The following is a 26,287-nucleotide window of genomic DNA, read 5'->3' as shown; positions in this document are numbered from 1 at the left end:
TCCTCTGCATTCTCCAGCTCAGGTTCTGATATGCCTCATTGAGTGAGTGAGTGGGACTCCCTGGCTGAGATTCCCTTCTACAAACAGTGTTTGCTTTGGGTTTTTTTTTTTTTTCCACACATGGAGAGTCTTTGCTTTTTGGGCACAATTAAAATAATCCCAGAAGACAGTGTGGCCTAGTGATTAAGCAAACTATCAGGCCAGGTGCGGTAGCTCACACCTGTAATCCCAGGACTTTGGGAGGCTGAGGTGGGCAGATCACGAGGTCAGGAGCTCGAGACCAGCCTGGCCAACATGGTGAAACCTCGTCTCTACTAAAAATACAAAAATTAGCCAGATGTGGTGGCAGGTGCCTGTAATCCTAGCTACTCGGGAGGCTGAGGCAGAAGAATAGCTTGAAACTGGAAGGCGGAGGTTGCAGTGAGCCGAGATCATACCACTGTACTCCAGCCTGGGCAACAAGAGTAAAATTGTCTCAAAAAAAAAAGGCTATTGGGCAGACTGCCTGGGGTTGAATCCTGATTCCACCACTTGCTAGTTGCGTGACCTTGGGAAAATTGTTTAACCACTGTATGACTTACTTCCCTTGTGTTTAAGACGGGGCTAATCATATTACTTACCTTACAAAGTTGCTAAATATGTAAAGTGCTTACATATATACATATATTTGGCATATGGTAAACACTCATACAAATGCTAGTATTGGTTGTGCTGATTAAGTGCCAGATCATTTAAGGCCAGCATTATTGTGCTTCCGGGTTTTTTGGGTTCAGCAATAGTTGTAGTGACTACACTGGATCTGCAGGTGTCATGGGTTTAGCATTCCATGACTATTTTCATATAGTCAGATAATAAAGTCAATACCAAGAATTTAAAAGATGAAGTCTTGACAGATTCTGAAGACGCTGTTAATATCAATATTGATATAATCAGAGGAACAGAGACAAGGAGATAAAATTTCAAATGAAGAGTCTCTAATTAAACAAGTTTAACTTTCCATCTCTTCAAAGGGTAACTTCCATCTTTTGAATTGTAAGAAATGCTCATGTTAGAAAAGATGTCTCAATAATTTTATTGCCTCCTCTTTGTGCCCCCTACATTTTAACCAAAAATTCTTATGGTGGGAAAGTTATAGGATATAGAAGATCCTAAGTTTGCTTTGATAGGCTACTTCGCTTGCAGTGTATATGAAATTCTACAGAATTCAGCCACCAGGCAAACATGTTTCCATGGAAAAATGTTCTGTGTTCACCATATAATGCTAGGCTTACATCTCCTCACCCTGCTGTATCTTGGCTCCTTGGCTGCAAAAGGCCAAACTCCTGTCTCAAGCCACCATGTCCATTTGAAGTGGATTTGAAAAGATGATTTAAAAATAGTTTCATAAAGTTCCTTTTCCTAAATTCTTTTCTAAGAAGTTTCCAGGTATCTGGTTATATGAAATAGCCATTTACATATAAGGGTTAGGCTCAATTTGAGTCAGTGAATGATTGAATGTCTGTACCTACCAAGGAACCTTACAATTTTAATTTGCAGGTAAAAGACAAATTAATGCAAATAGTGACAATTTTGTTTTTACCTTTCCTGTGTTAACACTTTTATTTTTCTTGTCATATTGCTCTGGTAAGAACCTCTAGTACAGGGCCAGGCATGGTGGCTCACACCTGTAATCCCAGCATTTTGAGAGGCCGAGGTGGGCAGACCACAGGGGTCAGGAGATCGAGACCATCCTGGCTAACACGGTGAAACCCCGTCTCTACTAAAAATACAAAAAATAAGCCAGGCGTGGTGGCGGATGCCTGTAGTCCCAGCTACTCGGGAGGCTGAGGCAGGAGAATGGCATGAACCCAGGAGGCGGAGCTTGCAGTGAGCCAGGATCGCACCAATGCACTCCAGCCTAGGCGACAGAGTGAGACCCCGTCTCAGAAAAAAAAAAGAACCTCTAGTATAATGTTCTAGTACAGTGATAATAAGCATCCTTCTCTTTCATTCTTAATCTTTCAGGGATAAATATTCAACACAAGTATATTACTTGCTGTAAAATTTTTTATAGATACCATTAATCAGATTAGCCTTAATAGAAGAAATTCCCTTCTATTTCCAATTTGCTGAGTGTTTTCTTTTTTATCATCAATGAGTTGCATTTTATTAAAAATTTTTTTATCGATTGAAATGCGTATGTAATTTTTCCCTATATTTTGTTAATACGAACTACTTTGATTGATTTGAATTTTAAACCAAACTTTCAATCCTAGGATGTATGCTGTCACTATATAACATTACATATTTTAATATATATTGCTGGGTTTTATCTTGCATCTATAACCATGTAAGAGGTTTGCCTATAAATTTTCCTTTCTTATAACATCTTTAGTTCAGGTTTTGGTATCAATGTTATGCTATCCCGATAAAACAAGCTTAGGAAGTATCCTTTCTTCTTCTATGCTCTGGAAGAGTTGTGTTTAATGTCCTTTTACTATTTTGTTTTGGTTTTTTTAGAGATGGGGTCTTGCTATGTTGCCCAGGCTGGTTTCAAAGGATTCTCCTGCCACAGTCTCCTGAGCAGCTGGGAATACAGGTGCACATATACCATACCCAGCTCCTCTTTTTAGTAACTATAAGATTTGTAGTGATATCCCCCTTTTCATTCTTGATACTGGTAATGTAGTTAATAGTGTTTTCAAAGAAATGAAATTGTCTGGTATTGCTATTTCTACCATATGTTTCCTATTTCAACAAATTCTCCTTCATTTTTCCCGCTTTCTACTGTAATTGGATTTAATTTGCTTTTCTTTTTCTTATTGAGATAAATATTTAGATTACTGATTTTTAGCTTTCTTACTTTCTATAATATTAGCATTCTAAGGCTATAAATCCTTCCTATGCATAGATTAAGCTATATCTCACAACTTTTGATAGATAATATTTTCATTATCATTCTGCGAACAATATTTTTGAATTTTCATTGTAATCTCAATACACAGTAAACATTAAATTCCTCTTATGCTCTACTGATAAACAGTTTCTCATCTTTTGTTATTAGAAACAATGTGACAACAAATAGCATTATACAAATGTTCATTCATATGTAAGTTTATAGGATAAATTTCCAGAAGTGAAATTGCTGTGTCAAAAGCTAAATGTAGTAGTAATTTTGAAAGATATTGCTATATTATCTTTATAAAGATTGTACCAATTTATATTTTCGTTAGCAACTTGTGAGACTGATTCTTACTGAAAGATTTTTAAATTGGAGAATTACCAAGTCAGAAGGCTCTCGCTTAGGTATAGAGGATGGCTAGTAGTGTTTCTTAACTAACTGGGCTATGCCTGACTGGGGACATATTCATGGACATCCATCCATGAAGTCTCTTTAAGAATAGAGATATCGGGCCGGGCGTGGTGGCTCACGCCTGTAATCCCAGCACTTTGGGATGCCGAGGTAGGCAGATCACCTGAGGTAGGGAGACCATCCTGGCTAACACAGAGAAATCCCGTCTCTACTAAAAATACAAAAAATTAGCCAGGCGTGGTGGCACATGCCTGTAGTCCCAGCAACTCGGGAGGCCGAGGCAGGAGAATCACTTGAACCTGGGGGGCAGAGGTTGCGGTGAGCCAAGATTGCATCACTGCACTCTGGCCTGGGCAACAATAGCAAAACCCCAACCCCCCGACCCCCCTCAAAAAAGAATACAGATATATTGTTTTCATTTCAACATTAATCTTCATTAATAAAAACATTCTGAATCATAAGATAAGTATCTATAATTAAGTACTACCATTGGAATTTGGTGCCTATATTTATAATAATTTTGGTACAAAGCAGTACTAAAAAGTAAAGGTCCAGAAAAGTAAATGGGTGCATACTTAAAAGCAAACTCTATTTTCTCACCTCTTAAAATTGATGACCTCTGAACTATGTATGTATGGGGCAGACTCCGAGCAGAATAAAGCTCCGCAATTCTTAGCTAATACATTACGGTTCTAGACAGAAGGGTGCTCGGAGCAACATAGGAACTATTAACTATTCAGGAAATCTAATTGTTTCTTTCTCTTTCCTCCAATTTAAATGTCCTTAAATGTTTGGATGTTTAGGAAGGTCAATTAACTTCACCTTGATATTAGAGGCATGTCTTAAAATTTAAAAATCAGATTTTTCTTAAGTGAAAGGTATTACAAATTACTGAGTTTTTACTTTTAGATAATTTAATATGGTCTTAACACATTTTTGCAGCCTATGTAGCGCTTTTTTAACTATTCACCTTTACCATGCTGAGTAGCAGCCAAATACTTGAATTACTTTTTGACTCCTAAAACTATTCTATTTCTGCTTTGTTGACACTCACTGCTTAGTATAAAAGGCTTATGCATGCCACCACTTGCAGGAATCCTCTCACCAAGGGAAAGGATTATCTAGCTTTTCTTTAAAAAACAAAATAAATTTATCCAAAGCAAATGTCTGCCAATCTGTTATCACTCAGCCAATTCTGGTAGTCTTGGCACCCTTCTCATTAAAAACCCATGTCAGACCTGTCATCATATATCATTCTCTTCATGACAAGTATTGGGGTGTAGCAATGGGCTCATAACCAATTAGGGCCAAGGAGATGATAATGAAAGTTCTGTGGGGCTTTAGGGAAAAGTTTAAGACGGATTACAAGAAAAATATAATCTATTTTTTCTCTTGTCTTTATCTTCATGGAAGTGTGAGGTCTTACATTTCCTCACAGCTACTGGCTGAGGATGAAACCAACACAGAGAGGAAAGCAGAACTGGGAGAAACAGAGCTTGAATCACCAGATTAAGTACATCATCCTGTTCTATTTTCAATGTCCAATTATGTGAGCTAATAAATTCCCTTATTCTGAAAGTCTGTTTGAATTGGACTTTGAGTTACTTAGAGATACAAATAGTTAGCTTGGCTTTTAACGTATACCAAAATCTGAACTCAACTTTCCAACCGTATTTCCCAGAACTTCAATTTACGTATGCATATTACACACAACTTATTGTTCCTAACACGTGTGCTATACTTCCATAGTTCTGTGTGTTTGTTCATAGTTACTACTGCACAAAATGCCCACCCATCTACCTGTCCCATCTCTAGCTACCTAAATTCTATCCACCATCTTCTAAATCCTAAAATAAATAAAGCTTCCATAAAGTTTCCTCTGGTCTAAGAAGGCCATAGTCCCAGTGGTTAGCACAGAATAGGTACTCTTTCTAAGACAGATAAAAACTTGTTGACTCACATCAGGTAATACTTGCAGTATGTAATTACTTTATGAGATTAATTTAGCTTCTGTTAATATAAAATTAGGTCTAATCAACTTAAGGATAACTTAGCAAGGGCCACAGGGCTAAAAGAGATCTCAAAATAGTATCTAAAATATCTTTATAAGGAGAAAATTGACATTAAAAGTAAAGCTGAATTAAACAGAAGAACATTAAAAATAAGGCTGAATTAAACCGAGGAAGTTTGGGTTTACCAGTTGAATTCACGAAAGAATGCTGGTGAAGTATCTATTGCTTCAATAGGGTTGAATACGGGGACGGGGCTATGTGTTGAAAGACAACCTCCTCTACCATCTGCCCAGAATAGCTGGGATATTCTCTTCTCTTAGGAGACAGCCAGGAGGGCAGACCAAATGCTCCCTCAAGAGCAATCTACTTCTATTACTCTGATTGGTCACCATAGGATTAAAATATTAAAACGACTAATCCCCTAATATGGCAAAGGATTAAATACATTGAATACCAGTACTCTTGAAATCAAATAAGAGGAGTGCTTGTGGGATTTAAATAAGTAAATACATATACACCAGAAATAAACCTTTACAATACCAATAGCTACCCAAATGAAAAACTAGCTCCTAATTTTCAAGAAATGAACATTCTTATTATCAATAATTCAGAATGTGCTCTTAAATAGAGAATATACTACCAAAATCCATAGTCAGATTTAAAAGCACTAGATGAAATTACACTTTCAAAAAAAATGTAAAATAATACTTAGCAGCTGGCACCCCCTATACTGGAGTTGGAGCGTTTGAATTTTTACGTCAAGACTCCAAAATGTGAGCTGACAAACAACATGGCTAAACCCTCAATTCAATTATGTCAAGAGTGTGTAAGGAACTAAGCACCGAAGAAGATTCTGAAATAAACAATTCCTGCTTTCAAATAGCTAATCATCTAGCTGAGGGAAAAGAAAAGTAACAACCAAAATATGATAAATATTGTGTGAGGATTTTAGAGAACTACTGTGTGAGTTTAAATGAGGGAATGTGTGTATCTACTTATGGCATGGGACATATAAAAGAGATATCACTTGAATTTGGCCTAAAAAAGTAAGAAGAATGCTATGGTTTGAATGTGTTTGTCTCTGAAACTCATGTTCAAACTTAATCTCCAATGTCAGTATTAAGAGGTGAGGCCTTTAAAAGGTGATTTGGTCATGAGTGTTCTGCTTTCATGAATAGATTAATCCATTCAAGGATTAATGGATTAATGAGTTATCAATTAGTAGGTTAGTTATCACAAGAATGAGTCTGTTCTAAAAGCCACTTTGGCTCTCAGTGCTTCTCTCTCACCCTGTGATGCCTTCTGCCATGTTATGAAGCAGCACAAGGCTCTCACCAGAAGCCAACTAGATGCAGCCACCTGATCTTGGACTTCCCAGCCTCCACAACTGTGAGAAAGAAACTTACATTCTTTATAAATTACACAGTCTCAGATATTTTATTAAAGCAATAGAAAATTAACTTAGATATAGGATTTTTTTACTTTGTTAAGTAACATACGCATATAATTTCTAAAAGTAAAAGCATACCACAGGGTAGACAACAAAAAATAATGGCCCTATACTTTCCTCCCTCAGACACCTGTTTCTCAGATACAAGCCCTCTGTTTCTTTTGCTGTTTATTTCCATATAGATTATAAATGTTTTAATAGCACTATTTCCAGATTATCCTATTTAAAATTTATCTGTTGGTTTCCTATTATGGCAGGTAAGGATTTGACTATCTTAAACCATTGTCCTCTTCTCCTTCAGCTTCCTCCTTCTCCTCTCCTAGATAATTAAAAATTCCTTCTTGGGCTGGGTGCCATGGCTCACGCCTGTAATCCCAGCACTTTGAGAGGCCAAGGCGGGTGGATCACCTGAGGTCAGGAGTTTGAGACCAGCCTGGCCAAAATGGTGAAACTCCGTCTCTACTAAAAATACAAAAATTAGCTGAGCGTGATGGCACGTGCCTGTAATCCCAGCTACGTGGGAGGCTGAGGCAGGAGAATCACTTGAACCCAGGAGGCAAAGGTTGCAGCAAGCTGAGATCATGCCACTGCACTGCAGCCTAGGCGACTAGAGAGAGACTCCATCTCAAAAAAAAAAAAAATTCCTTCTCGGTGCCAACTCTGTCTTTTGTAACTGTGTCTATGATTATACCTATTAGTTTGTGCTCTATTTATTTTCTCATGTGCCTGTTTTGTCTAACAGACTGCGCTATTCTCAGCTTTGCACCCAGTGTATAAATCAGTGCCTAGTCCTTAGTAGGAACTCAGGTTTGCTGAACAGAATTAAATTACAGTAATCTGTGAGCACAAAACTTTATGTGGTGTCATCTGTAGACAATCATCAATGTTTACGGACACTACCAGGGTTAGTGTGGCAACAATAACTCAGAAATCCAGAAACTACTTGTTACAAAAAATAGATTTATGGACAAAAACAGAAACTGTCAAATTTAACGTATCAGAATATCTCCCAGCATTCAATTCCCAGAAGTTTTACTTTAAGCCATTATCCTGAGCTAAGCTGTTAGGCCTAACAACATACTAAAATGTAATATTTATAGCTTCCCCCTGGAACTATTAGAACAGTTTAAAAAAGAAACCACTCAGTTATCTGAAAATAAATTTCAGAAACTCAAATATAAACTTTTACCTACTTTAATATAGGAAATAAACCAAGGCAGATATTTCCAAAGACTATACAGGTAGCAAACCTAGGGACATACCAGCAGATACTTTTGAGTGACTTTAAAGTTTGTGTAGATAGGAAGATGGCAAATACTTAGCACCTAGGCCACTGCTTCCCCTTCTCAGTCAAGGATAACTGAGCCCTCCTCTTGAGCCTTGTTCCTTGCAACAGTCAAGAGCCCTCAAAATGCCATTTGGAGATATAAACAATGAGATGGCATTTTTAGAACTGGAATTATATCTTTATTAATTTTATATCCTTTGAGACACACAGTAAGATGCTTAACAAATGCTTGCTTGCTGATTGAGCAGAAGTCAACTCTCCAGTAAGCAAAATCTGACATTGGTTTCTCTGCTTAAGAGAATCACTATTACACTTTCCATGTGTCTAACGATGTTTTTAAACTTTTTATTTTGAAATAATTTCAGACTCAAAGAAAAGTTGTAAAAATAGTATAAAAATTCTCATATGCTTCACCCAGATTCCCCAAATGTTGATATTTCTCACTTTACTTTGCTTTACTTTATCATTCTCTCTATCCATATCTATTTTTTCTGTCATTTTTTTCACTCAAATTTTGAGAATAAGTTAAATGAAAAGGTTAGACAAAAAGATCTAGGTAGTCCTTCCATTTCTCAGATTCAATGACTAAGTAAAAAATAAACAGCAATTATCAGTGAGAATTATGTTTAACCATTGTCCAATTAAAATTAAAAACCTAGGAATTTTTGTATTTGGGGGCATAATATTTCCAACAAAACTATATTAGAAAATAAGAGGTATTTTTGGAATAACAATGGCACTTTGCTAGACCTTAAGGAGACCTAAAAGTGAAAAAGACATGGTAAACCCCCAAAGAGTCAAGGAGGTGGGGAGAGAATTCTTTATTTCCAATGCTTATTTCCAGTTACTTACCAAACTATAATATTTTCAAGATCATATATCCACATTCATCTTTTGATAATAACCCAGTAAATTAGCTTTGTCTGTTATTATTTTAGTTCTATGTGTATAGGTTAATTTTTCATATCTGGGCTAAGTCTAGACTGGGCTAAGGGATGCCCAGATAGCTGGTAAAACATTATTTCTAAGTGTGTCTGTGTGTGTGTTTCTGGAAGAAAATAGCATCTGAATTGATGAATTGAGTAAAGTGGACACTCCCTACCCCCTCAATGTGGGAAGACATCATTTAATCCATTGAGGGCCCAAAGAGAACAAAAAGGTAGAGGAAGGGCAAATTTACTCTCTCTGCTTGACCTGGGCCATACATCTTCTCCTCCCCTTCAACATCAGTGCTCCTGGTTCCTGGGCTTTCAGACTGAGACTGGGACTTACACAGTTAGTACCCCAATTCTCAAGGCCTTTCGACTTGGACCAGGACTTAACACCATCAGCTCTCCAGTTCTTCGGCTTTCAGACTTAGACTAGAACTGACAGCGTTGGCTCCCTTGGTTCTCAGTCCTTCAGGCTTGGACCGGAACGACACCACTGGCTTTCCCAGGCCTCCAGCTTACAGACAGCAGACTGTGGGACTTCTCAGCAGCCATAATCACATGAGCCAATTTCTCATAATAAATCTCTTTCTACATATCTTTATACAGATGATCCTTGACTTACAACGGGGTTACATTGTGATAAACCCATTGTAAGTCGAAAATGCATTTAATACACCTAACCTACTGAACATCATAGCTTAACCTAGCATACCTTGAATGTGCTGAGAACATTTACATTAGACTACAGTTGGGCAATCATCTAACACAAAGCCTATTCTATAATAAAGTGTTTAATACTGCACACAGATGGGCATTTTGTAGAGATGATGGGATGTGAAAACAAAAAACACAATATCCAAAAAGTACTGGCAACACAGTACACTGTGGAGTATTGGTTGTTTACCCTCATGATCATGTGGCTGACTGGGAGCTGCAGCTCACTGCCACTGCCCAGTATCTCCAGAGAGTAGTGTACTGCATATCACTAGCCTGGGAAAAGATCAAAATTCAAGATTCAAATTGTGGTATCTACTGAAAGTCTATTACTTTCACACCATCATAAAGTCAAAAAATCATGAAGTTAACTACCTTAAGTCAGGGACCATCTATATGTCCTATTGATTCTGTTTCTCTGGAGAACCCTGACTTATTATGGTAACATAAAAAATTTCTTTCATGTATACTTTTTCTAAATATCTGAAATTAGGCATATCTTCTCATCAGAGAATAGAAATTTTACCTTATCTGTAAGGATGATTCACCTGATTCTTCAACATCATTACAGAAACACAGAATTTGATTCACAATATAGCTAAACCTCAATTAAGACCACTTATTTCATGTCTCCATCCTGAATGGCATCAAACTGAAAAGTTTTTTTATTTTTTTCTTTTGAGACATGGTCTCACTCTGTCACCCAGGTTGGAATGCAGTGGCATGATCTTGGCTCACTGCAACCTCTGCCTCCTGGGTTCAAGTGATTCTCCTGCCTCAGCCTTCCAAGTAGCTGAGATTAGAGGCACATGTCACCATGCCCAGCTAATTTTTTTTTTAGTAGAGATGAGATTTCACTATGTTGGCCAGGCTGATCTCAAACTCCTGACCTCAAGTGATCCATTCACCTCGGCCTCCCAAAGCGCTGGGATTACAGGCATGAGCCATCATACCCAGCCTGAAAAGTTTTATTAGTTTTTTTTGAAGCAAAGGGGGAAAACCTGCTGGTGTGGAAAATAAAAACTTTTAGGCAGTGAACATTTAAGAACAACAGCGAAGCAGAACTAAAAACTTGTTTAAATTTAATATGTAATTTTCCATTTTCCAACTGGTGGCTCTGAACAGTGACTGATGGCAAAAAACATACAGACTTCTCTAGGGAAAAGCAGGATATGGAGGCAAAGCAATAAAAAACAAGTGATGATAAGAAAAGCAGAAAAGAAGAAGAAAATTATTAGATAGCTGAAGTAGAGATGAAATTATCAATAATTATAAGCAATGATAGAGAAAAGTCCTAGCATAAGAAAAACTAAAGATAGGACACTGTTTCCTTCTACTGGGGAAAAAACGCAACTATTTAGCTCAAAAATCCTTAAAGGCAATATTATCATTAGGTGAGTAATTTTGGGGCTGGGGCTGAGGGTGGCAAAGACCTGAACATATATCATTACTGTACCTGAGGGTGTATACCTTAGAGTTACTCTCAGTTATTACAAAAAGTTGACCTAAAACTTGGTCCCCAATATGCTGAATAACTGATTTTTACTATATTAATTTTATTTTACTTTGTTCTAACTTTTATGTCAAAAAAGAATTATGTAAATTAAAATCTCTTAAAGCTCAGTTTTAAATTATGGATAAAACACTAGAATATGAAAATCTAGACTATGTAATTTGAGTATTTCAATATCCTTGATTTAAAAGGGAAAAACCTATTTAGTACCTTATTAAATGGTATGCATTTGAAATGTGAGCTTATTAAATTTTTATACCTACCAGATGAAAATGCTTTTGTTGCAATTATTCAAATAGTTATTAAACCAAAATCCTAAATTCTGTGGGCAATTTCTTTTTTGAATTAGTTATTTTTAATTGAAGAATACATGCATATTGTAAAAAGCACTCAAACAGTACAATGAAAAGTACGAGTCCCTCCCCAGAGGCACCCACTGTCAACAGTTGAGCTCTAACCACATGGCAGCCACTATGCTGCCTGCTCCTTTTTTGTGGGGCAGGGAAAGGAACAGCGTTTATCGTTTAGACTTTTGTTTGAAGTGCTGCCTGCCAAATGTCCAATTAAATTATAGCCAATGCATTATGACATTGATTTTAAGATGTCTCCCAATTTCAGAGACGTTAATATGTGTCAAAACACATATCTCTATTGTGTGGTTTTCAGAGCTTAATTCTGGTATCTATGGTGTGACATTATCTCAATGAAATGAGCTTTGAATACCATTTTTATAATGCTCAAATACAAGAAATATCATTAGAAAATCATCCCAAATCCTCTTAAGCATATTAGACCGAGGGGAACAACTGCAATTTGAAGTAGGGTGGTAAGAGGACATTTGAGCAGGCCTGAAGGCAGTGATGGTGATTTTCATACAGATTTCCAAGGGAAGACTTCTCGTGGAGGAGGAAACAGTCAGTAGGAACATGAAGTAGGAATACGTTTGGGATGTTCAGTAACAGCAAGAAAGCCAGTATAGACACAGGGGAATGACTAAGGAGTAGAAGGAAGAGGTCAAATAAGGCCTTAGATACCACTGTAAGACTTGAGGGGTTTTTAGATGGGAAGCCATGATGGAATTCTGAGCCTAGCACAGACACAATTTGACTTTTAAAAGGAGCACTCTGGATACTATGTTGGAATTCTCCAGGGGACAAAGGTAAAAATAGGATGACACACTAGGAGCTTATGTAGTAATCTAGGAGCAGGGTAGAGGTGATAGTGGCTAGGACCAGGGTGAAAAGAAGTGGTCAGGGGATATGTATTTAAATTTAGAAGCAAAAAGATTTCCTGACTGGGTGGATGTGGAATATGAGAGAAAAAGAGGAGCCATGGATGACCCCAAGGCTTCTGATCTAAGTGACAGGAAGGATGGAGGCTGCTACCAATAATGAGATGGTAAAGGCTATGAAGGAGTATATATTTTTAGGAAAATCCACAGTTCAGTTTGAGACAGTGTTATGGGAAAGGGGTCCTGATCCAGCCCGCAAGAGAGGGTTTTTGGATCTCGGGCAAGAATTCAGGGTGAGTCCATAGACTAAAGTGAAAGCAAATCTATAAAGAAAGTAGAGGAATAAAAGAATGGCTACTCCATAGACAGAGCAGCCTTGATGACTGCTGGTTGCCCTTTTTTATGGTTATTTCTTAATTATACGGTAAACAAGGGGTGGATTATTCATGCCTCCCCTTTTAGACCATATAAGGTAACTTCCTGACATTTCCATGGCATTTGTAAACTGTCATGGCGCTGGCAGGAGTGTAGCAGTGAGGAAAACCAGAGGTCACTCCTGTTCCCATCTTGATTTTGGTGGGTTTTAGCCAGCTTCTTTACTGCAGCCTGTTTTATCAGGAAGGTCTCTATGACCTGTATCTTGTGCCATAACCTCTTATCCTATGACTTAGAATGCCTTAACCACCTGGGAATGCAGCCCAGTAGGTCTCAGCCTTATTTTACCCAGCCCCTACTCAAGATGGAGTTGCTCTGGTTCAAATGCCTCTGACAAGAGGACTATTAGACATACTAGTGAAGGAGTCAAACACTCATAAATAAAAATCTGTTAAGTATATTCCTTTGAAGAATACATATTTTTAATGCTCTCATAACAAAAAATAATACACAATATTTTATTTAGTCATCCCTCTACTAATGGACATTTAGATTATTTCTAATTTGTTACTCTTACAAAATATCTTGCAGTAATATCCTGTCTTTCTCTAGGATATATAGCCCCAAGTAGAACTGCTATGTCATAGATAATTTAAAATATTGCTAAACTGCTCTTCAGATTGGCTGCATTGATTTGTGTGTGTTAATTTCCCTAAAAGCTCACCAATATTTGATATTGATGAGTAAAAAATAGTATTTTGCCCTGTTTTGCATTTCCCTGATCTTTTCACATATTTTTATTTCTATAAACAATGAAAAGTCTTTGTGTCTTTTGTACATTTTTCTTCTGGGTTTTAAATACTATTATTGATTTGTAAAAACCATTGAGCTGTTTACATACATAGTCATGTGCCACATGACATTTCAGTCAACGACGGACTGTATATATGACAATGGTTCCTGTAGATTATAATGGAGCTGAAAAATTCCTGTTGCCTAGTGATGTCATAGTCATTGTAATGCCATAGCACAATTACTTTATTTTTAAAATAAATTTAGTGTAGCCTATGTGTACAGTGTTTATAAAGTCTACAGTAGTATAGGGTAATATCCTAGGCCTTCACATTCACTCATCACTCACTGACTCACTCAGAGCAACTCCCAGTCCTACTAGCTCCATATATAGTAGGCGTTATCATTTTAAGACTCTTTTATACTGCCCGGGCACCGTGGCTCACACCTGTAACCCTAGCACTTTGGGAGGCCAAGGTGGGTGGATCACTTGACCCCAGGAGTTCAAGATCAGCTTGGACAACATGGTAAAGCCCCATCTCTACTAAAAATACAAAAATTACCTGAGCATGGTGGCACATGCCTATAATCCCAGCTACCCGAGAGGCTGAGGTGGGAGAATCACTTGAGCCCAGGAGGTGGAGGTTGCAGCAAGCTAAGATTGTGCCACTGCACTCCAGCCTGAGCAACAGAGAGAGAGACACTATCTCAAAAAAAACAAAACAAACAAAAAAAACTTTTATACGGTATTTTTACTGTACCTTTTCTATGTTTAGATACACAAATACTTACCATTGTGTTCCAATTGCCTACAGTCTTCACTACAGTGATATGATGTACAGGTCTGCAGCCTAGAAGCAAAAGGCTATGCCATATAGCCTAGGTGTGTAGTAGGTTATACCATCTAGGTTTGTCTAAGTACACCCTATGATGTTCGTACAATGATGAAATCACCTAATTTCACATTTCTCAGAAGGTATCCCTGTCATTAAGTGACACATGACTGTATACTCAATACTTATTTTTGTTATGTGCACTTCAAACACTTTATTGTGTCTCTTGAACACTCTAGTTTTTAGATTTTTTTTTAAATTGGACATTTTATTTTTATTCACTTATTTTTATTATTTTATTTTTTTGAGACAGAGTCACACTCTGTCACCCAGGCTGGAGTGCAGTGGCGCTATTTCAGCTCACTGCAACCTCCACCTCCTGGGTTCAAGCAATTCTCATGCCTCAGCCTCCCGAGTAGCTGGGATTACAGGCGCTCACCACCATACCAGCTAATTTTTTGTAGTTTTAGTACAGATGGGGTCACCACATTGGCCAGGCTGGTCTCAAACTCCTGACCTCAAGGGATCTGCCTGCCTCAGGCCTCCCAAAGTGCTGGGATTACAGGCGTGAGCGACCGTGCCGCCCAGCCTAGTTTTTAGTTTTGATGTACTCATATTTATCTTTTCCTTAATGACTTATGACTTCTGATTTCTGGGTCTTGTAAGGAAGGGGTACCCTACTTGAAGACATTAAGAGTCTCCTATATTTTCTTCAAATATAGGAGAAATATATATATTTTTTTTAGAGAAACCCTGTTTCACTATGTTGCCCAGCCTAGCCTCAAACCCCTGGGCTCAAGCGATCCTTCTGAGTAGCTAGGAATACAGGCACAGGCCATTGCACCCACCCAAATACTTTAGGGTCCCATTATTGTTGTTGAGATAAAATCCACCGGGAATTTATTTTGGTATACGGTATGGAGTAAAATTCTAACTTTTCCTCCCATATTGTGAATCAACAGTCCCAAAGCCATTTATTGGATAGTTTGTCCTTTCTCCATTGATACGAAAGGGCTACTCAATCATAACGTGAGTTCACAAATAAATCTAGACCTGAACTTTCTAATCTCTCCATTGATGTGGACTTCCTCCTATAACCACACTGTTTTAATTACATTAGTGTAACTAAACTTGACATCTAGTAGGAAGAACTCCTTTGTTTTGTTCATCTTCAAAACTATCTTAGCTATTCACTTATCTTGACTCTCTCAAATGAATTTTAGAACCAAATTTTTGTCCAGTGTCTTGAAAAACCATCCCGAATTCTGTTTGGAATTACGTTAAATTTATAGGTTAATCTGGAAGAACTGTCATCTTTATAATATTGAGTCTTCCTCTCTGTGAACACAAGTATCTTTCCATATATTCAGGTCTTTCATGTTTTTACATTTTAAAGAATACACAATGAAATATTTACAAATGACATTATATGATGTCTGAGGCTTGCTTCAAAATAATCCACTGGGGTCTGAAAATAACGTAGAGGAAATAACATTGACCATAATTTGGCAATTGTCGAGGGGGTGTGATGTGCACATGAGATTTCATTTACAAGTCTGAAATTTTCTGTAATAAAAAGATTTTGAAGGAATAACTATTTCTGAAATTACAGCCCCTAAAACGTATAAAAACTCATGACTGTTTTGTTGTCTTAGGGAGTAAGGGTAAAAGCAGAAGGAAAGACCAAAATGATATATTAATGAAAAATACATACAAGTTTAGGCATAAAATTATGAAATATTGTTCTCTGTTTTTAAGTGTTGGTAATTTTTCTCATAAATAACTTTTCCCTCATCTCTTTGACAATAATTCTCACTGTGCAGATGTAATTTTAATAATACTCTGCAAACTAATGTAGGCTATGTATGTGCCCAGCCATGGAAATTGCTAGATCACAGAGTATGTGCATTTTCACCTTAATAAGTATAGTCAATTAGTTCTCAAAGTGGTCACAGTAGATTATAATCTCATTAGCAGTATATCTGAGATCACCTTTTCTCATATCGGTGTCAAAGTCACCATCTTTGATTTTTCCAAATCTGATCGGCTTGAAATGGTATATCATTTCTTTTATCAATTACAAATACCCTAAAGCAAATATGTCAAAATGTTAATGTTTGTTTACTCTTGCTAGACAGCATATGTATCTTTAAAAAATATTAATATTTCTTTTCCAAATTAATTCCCCCTCCCCAAATTAAAATAAGTTATTTCCCAAAGTTCATACTTGAATGCCTTCTCCCAAGTAACCAAAGTCCTAATCAAGTTACACATGAAAACAACACCTCTGCTTTTAGTAATCTATCTATGCCACTACACTTATGGTTATATCTTTTCTCAAGATTTTAAACATGAAAAGATAAGCTACTTCTGCACAAGGATCGTTTTCTCTAACTCACTGTCCTAATTGAAGTGAAACGGACATTTATATCAAGGACAGACATTACTTTTGCCTTTACCCCTATAAATATTCTCCCTGTAATTAAAATCTAATCATGTTTAATTTTCCTATTAACCACTGAACAGCAGTGCACTGTGCCCACTACTTGCTTAGCAGGAATAAGCTGTCTTCCAGTTTGATAGAAATAAAAAGAGCAGAGGAGGAGGAAAAAGTTCTTTACTCTCAGATGTTTCCCTTAGGTAAGTCTTAGTTCTTTTAAAATAAGCATTACTTTTGAAAAAGTTCAATAATGTAGTTGTATGCATCCTAATAAAAATATTTACCTAGTTAAACAATAAATAATATTGGTAAGAAATGAATTTTTTAAAAAGTATCTTTTCTCTTAAAATAATAAATGGCTGAGATCCAATATATGGAGAATGCTATTTATAAACACCAGACATCAATAATCTATCATTCTTTATATATCTTAATAATGGTGCTTTATATTTACAAAGTGCTTTGTGTTTTTTAAAAGTCTTTTTTTTTTTTTTTTTTTTTGAGACAGAGTCTTGATCTGTTGCTCAAGCTGGAGTACAGTGGCACAATCTTGGCTCAACACAACTTCCATCTCCCAGGTTCAAGAGATTCTCCCGTCTCAGACTCCTGAGTAGTACACCACACCTAGCTAATTTTTGTATTTTTGGTAGAGACGGGGTTTCACCATGTTGGTCAGGCTGATCTTGAACTCCTGGCCTCAAGTGATCTGCCCATCTCAGCCTCCCAAAGTGCTGGAATTACAGGCATGAGCCACCGTGCACAGCCTAAAAGACTCTTTTACCTGTACATCATTTGCATCTCACAACAATGCATCCGCCAAAGTCAGGGCAACTTCTGGCCACCAGAGTCCCAGCATTAGCAAAGTTGCCTGGGCACTTAATCACCATTTGCCACAAATTTTCTGAGGAATATGCTCTAAATGCATGCCCTAAAAGTTCAATTTTTGAAACACAGCAATACTACCTATTTGTAAGACAGGCTCTAGTATACAACTCTGCCACCAATGTTTACTTTCTCATCTATGTGGTATTTTAAGTGCTTCAGTAGTATTTTATATAAAAATAATGTGTATTTTATGGTGTTTCATATATAACATGTCATCTCTTCTAGAAATCCTAAAAACCAACATAAGCCTGAGTGGTAAATTAATGGGGAAAACTGCTATTGGAAGAAATAAACAGTTTCAGAGTATTTAAAATAAGTTATTACATTCTTTTGCTTTTTCCTAAGTGTCAGTACAGAAATTTCGAATCAAGAAAAACATTCTGCTCCACATTCTGGCAATCTAGATATTCTTTTTCTACTTAAATAATTTTTTTTTTTAAAGAACTTATTAACACAGTATGAAGGGAGTTTTACTCTGTGGGAAAACGCCACTTTTGCTCAGAGATCTCCATATACTTGCTTGTCACATTATGTTCCAATGAGGTACAGAACAGGTAGCGGAATTTATTTGGTAGCTTGGACTATAATTTATAAGAAGTGAAAGTAAATGTATTATAGAAAAATAAAATCTAGCCAGGCGTGGTGGCAGGTGCCTGTAAACCCAGCTATTTGTGAGGCTGAGGCAGGAGAATTGCTTGAACCCACAAGGCAGAGGTTGCAGTGAGCGGAGATTGCGCCACTGCATTCCAGCCTGAGTGACACAGCGAGACTCTGTCTCAAAACAAATAAATAAATAGACAAACCACTGATTAATGTTAAATAAATTATGCTAACTATATTGTTTCCCAAGTGAATTCTGACGGTAAGGAATGCTATCGCATAACAATGTAATATCCCAGCCACCCAGAGCCACATTTTGTGGCTCTCAGCAGACACCAAGATGTACTACGTAGGAGAGGACAGTTATTGCCCTCTATGAAATCCACCTAAAATATAATAAAAGTATCTCAAATATATAGAAACTTATTATAGATTTAATACTTATGAATTGTTAACCTTTCTCTTAATCTGTACTTTCAACTGGGAGTTTCTCTTAGAATTGTTTCATGGCCGGGTGCGGTGGCTCATGCCTGTAATCCCAGCACTTTGGAAGGCCGAGGTGGGCGGATCACCTGAGGTCGGGAGTTTGAGACCAGCCTTACCAACATGGAGAAACTCCATCTCTACTAAAAATACAAAATTAGCCGGGCATGGTGGTGCATGCCTACTGTAATCCCAGCTACTCAGGAGGCTAAGGCAGGAGAATCGCTTGAACCTGGGAGGCAGAGGTTACGGTGAGTCGAGATCACACCATTGCACTCCAGCCTGGGCAACAAGAGCAAAATGCCATCTCAAAAAAAAAAAAAAAAAGTGTTTCATTTAATTACTACTACCTATGAATTTGTTTTGATTTGATCCATAATAACTGCCTTTTAAGTGGTACTAATGTTCTAGGACTTATCTATGTTAGCTCTTTTTTTTTCTTTTAATTACAGAACTCTAGGCTTCTCATGCTTGTCAGCTCTATAGATAACATTTTACCAACTACATTATTTCTTTTAAAATGGAGAAATTGAAATACATGAAATATCTTAAGTGGGATCTAATAAAAGCTGAGCAGGATGGATTAACTACTTTCTGACTGTCGTATGTCACATTTCCCAAGATTACACTAAAAAACTAGCAACAGGCCAGGCGCATGGCTAAAGCACTTTGGAAGGCCGAGGCTGGCAGATCACTTGAGGTCAGGAGTTCGAGACCAGCCTGGCCAACATGGTGAAACCCAGCCTCTACTAATAATACAAAAATTAGCCAGGCATGGTGGCATGTGCCTGTAATCCCAGCTACTCGGGAGGCTGAGGCAGAAGAATTGCTTGAACCCAGGAGGTGGAGGTTGCAGTGCCCACTGCACTCTAGCCTGGGCGACAGAGTGAAGCTGTGCCTCAAAAAAAAACAAACTAGCAACAGTACTGACTTGCCCAGCTATATACCAAAATCACTAAGTGATCACTTCAGTTAAATTCTCAAGAATGAGGGCTGCTTTATTTATTTATCTTTTTAAGTCTGCTAAGATGAAAACAAATCCTTTCTACATCGATGTGAAACGAAATTGGCTGGTACCATATGGCTTAATAGTTCTAGAGTTCTGGAGAAATTACGCTTAACTGCAGAAAAAAAAAAAAACCTTCATGAATAGTTTTTCAAATCTCCCCATAGGTGAAGATAAGGAAGCCAACACAAAACAAAACTACAATTTTTTAGTGAACTTTATAGTTTCCAGACAACCTTTTCCTACACTTTGGGCACCCACTCCCCACTTTAAGCAGTTGATACTACCCAGTTTTTCTTGCCAACCTCCTCACATTACACGAGAAAGGGATCTAATCCCAATTATTTATATTATTAACATTTGTATATATAATGTGATTTCTAATGCTGCATTTAAAAACTTTTATTGAAACACCTTGTCCTTGTTTAAAATTTTTAAAATATAACCAAATGAACGAAAAGTCTGAATTAAAACCATTCTTTCTTTCCCTACGCCCCTTGGTGTCCTGATGGCCAAAAACAATATACGAGAAGTCACTCTACAGTTGATAGACACTATTCCTGGGAGCTGCTAAAGACATGGCCCAAATCCCCTCTCACAAGTTTCTTGCAAAACCACAGTACTATCCTGACACCAGGATACCTCTGTTCTTTCTTGCTGTTTTCATTTGCTCTCCATTTCTGAACACAGGTACTACCTCTCCTCTAATATTGGTTAGACACTAATCTTGATTAAATCCTGGGAAGAAAAGAAAAGTATATCTCCTCACTTGTCCTTGGTAGTTGCCACGGGTTGAGGTCTTTCACATGGAAACATAGTAAGGCTAAAAGGCCTATAAAGTGATCAAAACCAAACAGGCCTTATCATGAAGCCTATGCTTCATACAAATACCTGTCATATTTATATAAACTCCTTAAAAAAACTACATTAAAAAAACAAGAAGCTAGCATAGATAGTCAATAAATGTTTTTGCTACTGTTGTTTATGCAAATGACATATTAAAATGTTAAAAATTTAAAAGTGTAAGTCATAGCTAAATTACCAATTTAATCATTCAGAAAATCTTATGTGGATTAATGATTTAAAAACAAATTCAATTTCTATCACAGGTGTGTGAACCAGAGCAACTCAATCCTGAATACGGGCTGGGTAAAATGAGGCTGAGACCTACTCGGCTGCATTCCCAGATAGTTAAGGCATTCTAAGTCACAGGATGAGACAGGAGGTCAGCACAAAGTACAGGTCATAAAGACCTTGCTAATAAAATAGGTTGCAGTAAAGAAACCAGCTAAAAACCACCAAAAGCAAGATGGCCACGAGAGTGACCTTTGGTCATCCTCACTGCTATGCTCCCACCAGCGCCATCACAGTTTACAAATACCATGGCAACATCAGGAAGTTACCCTGTATAGTCTAAAAAGGAAAGGCACGAGGCTGGGCGCGGTGGCTCACGCCTGTAATCCCAGCACTTTGGGAGGCCGAGGCAGGCGGATCACGAGGTCAGGAGATCGAGACCATCCTGGCGAACACAGTGAAACCCCGTCTCTACTAAAAATACAAAAAATTAGCCGGGCGTGGTGGCGGGCGCCTGTAGTCCCAGCTACTCGGGAGGCTGAGGCAGGAGAATGGCGTGAACCCGGGAGGCGGAGCTTGCAGTGAGCGGCGCCACTGCACTCCAGCCTGGGCCACAGACTGAGACTTTGTCTCCAAAAAAAAAAAAAAAAAAAAAAAGGAAAGGCATGAATAATCCACCCATTATTTAGCATATCATCAAGAAAGAACCATAAAAATGGGCAACCAGCAGCCCCCAGGGCTGTTCTGTCTATGGAGTGGCCATTCTTTTATTCCTTTACTTTCCTAATAAACTTGCTTTCACTTTACAGACTCGCCCTGAATTCTTTCTTGCTCAAGATCCAAGAACCTTCTCTTGGGGTCTGGATCAGGACCCCTCTTCTGTAATATCTCTATTAATACATACCTTCTTAACCCAAGTGAGTATATATTTATCCTTGATGTTTGCCCTTTGAGTTAACTTTTACTCAAAAGTGTCAGGCAACCAAATAATCATAGTGCCTCTAGAATATCACTTTTAGAGATCTTTATAACTGAGCGAAATACCTACTTCAAATGATATTTTAATATTAAAAATGCAGCATAAGAATGAACTTGAGCCAACTATTTCTACTGTGTGATTAAAAACTAAATATTAAGACATTCATACTGTCCTGAGGTAGTATTGTTGGATATATACTGAGTACTAATATAGAATTCTTACCTGTAATGTACATGTGTGACTGTTGGTTTCCTGTATCCAAGGATCCAGGTTTGAATATCTATAGGTTCAGCTTTGGGATAAGCTATCGTTGTATCTATTATCCACTGGAGGCCTTTTGATTTGCTGTCTGAGAACAAAGAAAAAAAGACTTAAAATTAAATCAACTTTTATATTATCTGCAGCAAATAACATAGATTACTTGACCAGTGTAAGATATATCACTATACCTTTTGCTTTAAGAAAAATTCTAAGGATGAACTTTGGTGCTCCTGTTCTATAATGCTCTTCAGAAGAAATTAAGCATTACTTATGTTATAGAACGGATGAACCTCGAAACAAAGAACACTATTATCTACTGGACATGCACCATTCAAGTATCTGATACAATTATGCACTATGAAGGTCTAATTTATATTTAACATTCCTATAAAAAACTAACCTATGAAAAGGTCAGAAGCTAAACTCACATCACAGAAACAAAAAACAGACTTCGAAACAAAACAAAATCATTCACTAAATATAATATAATATATAATATAATATAAACACCAAGACTTATGATACTGAGGATGGGCATTAATAAATATTGGAACATGGCAACAAAATTAAGCATTCTTTATGTACACATTTTGTTGCTGCTCTTGTTTAAGACAAAGCAGGCTGGGTGCAGTAGCTCACGCCTATAATCCCAGAACTTTGGAAGGCAGAGGTGGGCGGATCACCTGAGGTCAGGAATTCAAGACTGGCCTGGCCAGCATGGTGAAACCCCATCTCTACTAAAAATACAAAAAATTAGCTGGGTATGGTGGTGCATGCCTGTAGTCCCAGCTGTTTGGGAGGCTGAGGCAGGGCAATCGCTTGAACCCAGGAGGTGGAGGTTGCAATGAGCCAAGATCGCCATCATTGCACTCCAGCCTGGCCACAAGAGCAAAACTCCGTCTCAAAATAAATAAATAAATAAACAAACATAAAAAATTGGCCGGGTGCAGTGGCTCACGCCTGTAATCCCAGCACTTTGGGAGGCCGAGGCGGGCAGATCACCTGAGGTAGGAAGTTCGAGACCAGTCTAACCAACATGGAGAAACCCCATCTCTACTAAAAATACAAAATTAGCCAGGCATGGTAGTGCACGCTTGTAATCCCACCTACTCGGGAGGCTGAGGCAGGAGAATCGCTTGAACCCAGGAGGTGGAGGTTGTAGTGAGCTGAGACCGCACCATTGCACTCCAGCCTGGGCAACAAGAGTGAAACTCCATCTCAAAAAAATAAAATACATAAAAAATAATAAATAAATAAATAAAGCAAAATATCTCCCTCAGTTTTAGCAAGAGTTATATACACAGAAAGCAATAAAGCTTCCTGCCCTTTGGAAGGTACAACTGGTGACTACTGTTGTAGAGAGGGGATGGTAAGTTCTGCTAAGTTTGATCCTTTGCACACTGGTTTTATCCCAGCATGGGGTACAAAGGTGAGCGAGAACTGAGAGGGGAAACATCACAGAGGATACTGATGGCCAGACTTTAGAGTATAATGGTCCATTCTTTATTTGAAGTATGTAAGAAATCCCTAAAAAAAGAAAACTCATTTTCAAGCATAAGTTCAAATGTGCATTAGGAATCAACGATATATTACTTTTGTATGTCAAATAATTTAAAACTGGCCTTAAATTCTGTAAAGATTTTAGAATAACATTGTGAAGGAGAAAAATATACTTGTAAAACAAGTAAAAAATTAATTTTTAAATAACATATTGCTAAATGAATGGAGTTTATGTAAAGAAACACACTTTACCAAGCTACCAATGATATACATGCTGAAATGTTTAGGAGTAAAGTATACTAATGAAGTTTATTTTTAGACACATTAAAAAATGAAACAACCAAGATGGATTAATGGATAGATAGAAGGATGAAGAGATAATCTAGTTAGTCAGCTCACAGATATCCACTGCAAAATTCTTTCAACTCTTATGTATGTTTGAAAATTTTTATAATTAAATGATGAGAAAAAACACCAAAATTCAGTTTAATATCTGTTAAATCATGTGATAACAAAAAAACTAATCCTTTTAATCAGACAGAACTTAATTTTGGTATATAAGTATGCATCACATATTAAACACAAAGGCATGGTTTGCGTATACATGGAATAAAATGCTAGTGAATATAAACACAATAGAAAATAAAATGCAAAATACCAACATATGGAAAAGAAAATAATATAGGTAAAACCAGTTTTCAAGTACACTTATAATTTGTCTTCTAAACAGGTAGAATGAAAAGCTTTCAGGTAGGATTAAAAAATAAACTACTCTGCTTTAGTTATAAACTAGTTCTCTCTAAAAGAAAACAACCACTATTATGCAATCAGTATAACAACTGCCCCTACATTTGAGATCTAGACCACTACAGGATATTGACTGGGTGGAACCATTTTAAAACAGCAGTCTTTATTAGTGCAACTAATCCTGTTTGGAAGACATTTGCCTTCAAGCTTTGGCTCGGCTGCCATTGCCACAGTGTCTCTCCAGTAGTGAAACTATTCTGAACTTTCCTTTTCTATTAAAAGACTCTTTCAATTTGTCTTTTTAATATATGATGAAAGATTGAGAGCTGACTGCCAAGCAGCTGCTTGGGAAAAACAAATAAAAGGAAAACTCAGTTAAATCTGAGTTAAATCACAGACATTATTTCTACGTCTGGTCCTGATTGCCACTTAAAAACACATTGTTTCTGAGGGCCAATCATTTCAACTCTTATTTTATTTTATTTAAAGAATATGAAAACAAATAGCAAAATACTGCAAAGGAAACAGGCCTAGTGAATGCCTTTCAGCTTTCTAACTTATAATCAAACTTTCACAGTAGTATCTTAGATAACTTGTTCAAAACAGTCTCCATGCTATGGGCACAAATATCTTCGGCAAAACTTTGTAATTTACCAGACTATCTGCAAGATAGTTGCATCTTTGAGAATGATTTGCTTTTTCCTGGTGAGAAGGTAATACATACACATTATTTTTAAAAATGGAAAATTCAGAAAAGCATTAATAGAGAAAAATAATACATAATGTTACAACTCAGAAAAGCAATCACTGCTAACATTTTGGTGTCTTTCCTTTCATGCATTTCCTACTGCCTTGTTGTTTACAGACTTGAATTCAAATTGTTTTCATAAGAGTTGTATGTTTGTCCACCCTATTAACATAAGAGCACAAACATTTTTCCAAGCCAATACAAACACTCCATAAACATCATTTGTAACAGCTGTGTTGTATTCCGTTGTATGGATATTTGATAATTACTAATCCATTCTCACTTCCGGCTAATTCCAATTTTTTGGCTATTATAAATAATTGGCTATTATAAATAATGTGTAATAAACTTCTTTGCCTGCATTTCAGATTATTTCCTTTTGATAAATATTTGCAGTGGAATAACTGAGTCATTTATTAACACTTAATGCTCTTAATACTATCAAATTGCATTAAATTAGTTCTCTGCATTAAAAACAAACAAGGCTGGACATGGTGGCTTACACCTAATACTCCCAGCACTCTGGGAGGCCAAGGCAGGAGTATCACTTCAGGTTAGGGGTCTGACACTAGTCTGGTCAACACAGTGAGACCCCATCTCTACAAAACAACTAAAGAATTAGCCAGGCATGGTGGCATGTGCCTACAACCCCAGCTACTCAGGAGGTTGAGGTGGGAAGATCGCTTGAGCCCAGGAATTCAAGACTACGGTGAGCTATGATCGTATCACTGCACTCCAGCCTGGACAACAGAGCAAGACTGTCTCCCAAGAAAACCCAGAAAAAAAACAAAAACAACAACAAAAAACCCCCCAGAAAACCAAAAAGCTTTCTCAATTTGATAAATGAAAATATGTATTATTTGATAAATGAAAAGATTAGTTTTTCAAACATGTTATTTCTATAGTTGTATCTTTTAGCCTAGCAATTCCACTTCTAGGAATCCGTACTACAGAAATAGTTCCACCAATATGTAAAGATGTTTATAAGAATGTTTACTGCAGCGGTGGGAATGGCTCCATATAAGTAGGACAGGAGAAAGATATCTTTGACTTTATGCATTTCTGTATTATTTGAGTAAATTATTATAAGCATGGACTACTTTTGTAAATGGAAACATTTTTTAAAAATTAC

At 37.2% G+C, this 26,287-nt stretch overlaps 1 protein-coding gene across 10 annotated transcripts in view; it reads right to left on the bottom strand.

Annotated features, from left to right (window-relative positions):
• Positions 1-26,287, bottom strand: part of LPGAT1 (lysophosphatidylglycerol acyltransferase 1) — an 88,228-nt gene that overhangs the window by 13,313 nt on the left and 48,628 nt on the right. For 6 of the 10 annotated variants that reach the window (XM_055370837.2, XM_055370858.2, XM_055370869.2 and 3 more), the window contains 2 exons: positions 22,349-22,405; positions 22,122-22,248 (listed from right to left, as the gene is read on the bottom strand). In XM_055370837.2, coding sequence (XP_055226812.1) covers positions 22,122-22,248; positions 22,349-22,405 — 184 coding nt within the window. The remainder of the gene's footprint in view (positions 1-22,121; positions 22,249-22,348; positions 22,406-26,287) is intronic. The other 4 variants (XM_019030310.4, XM_063708770.1, XM_055370873.2 and 1 more) reach the window with 1 other exon arrangement.

Source organism: Gorilla gorilla, chromosome 1 (genome assembly GCF_029281585.2).
Source record: "Gorilla gorilla gorilla isolate KB3781 chromosome 1, NHGRI_mGorGor1-v2.1_pri, whole genome shotgun sequence".
NCBI classification, from domain to species: Eukaryota; Metazoa; Chordata; class Mammalia; order Primates; family Hominidae; genus Gorilla; species Gorilla gorilla.
This window is presented reverse-complemented; position numbering and strand designations above follow the sequence as displayed.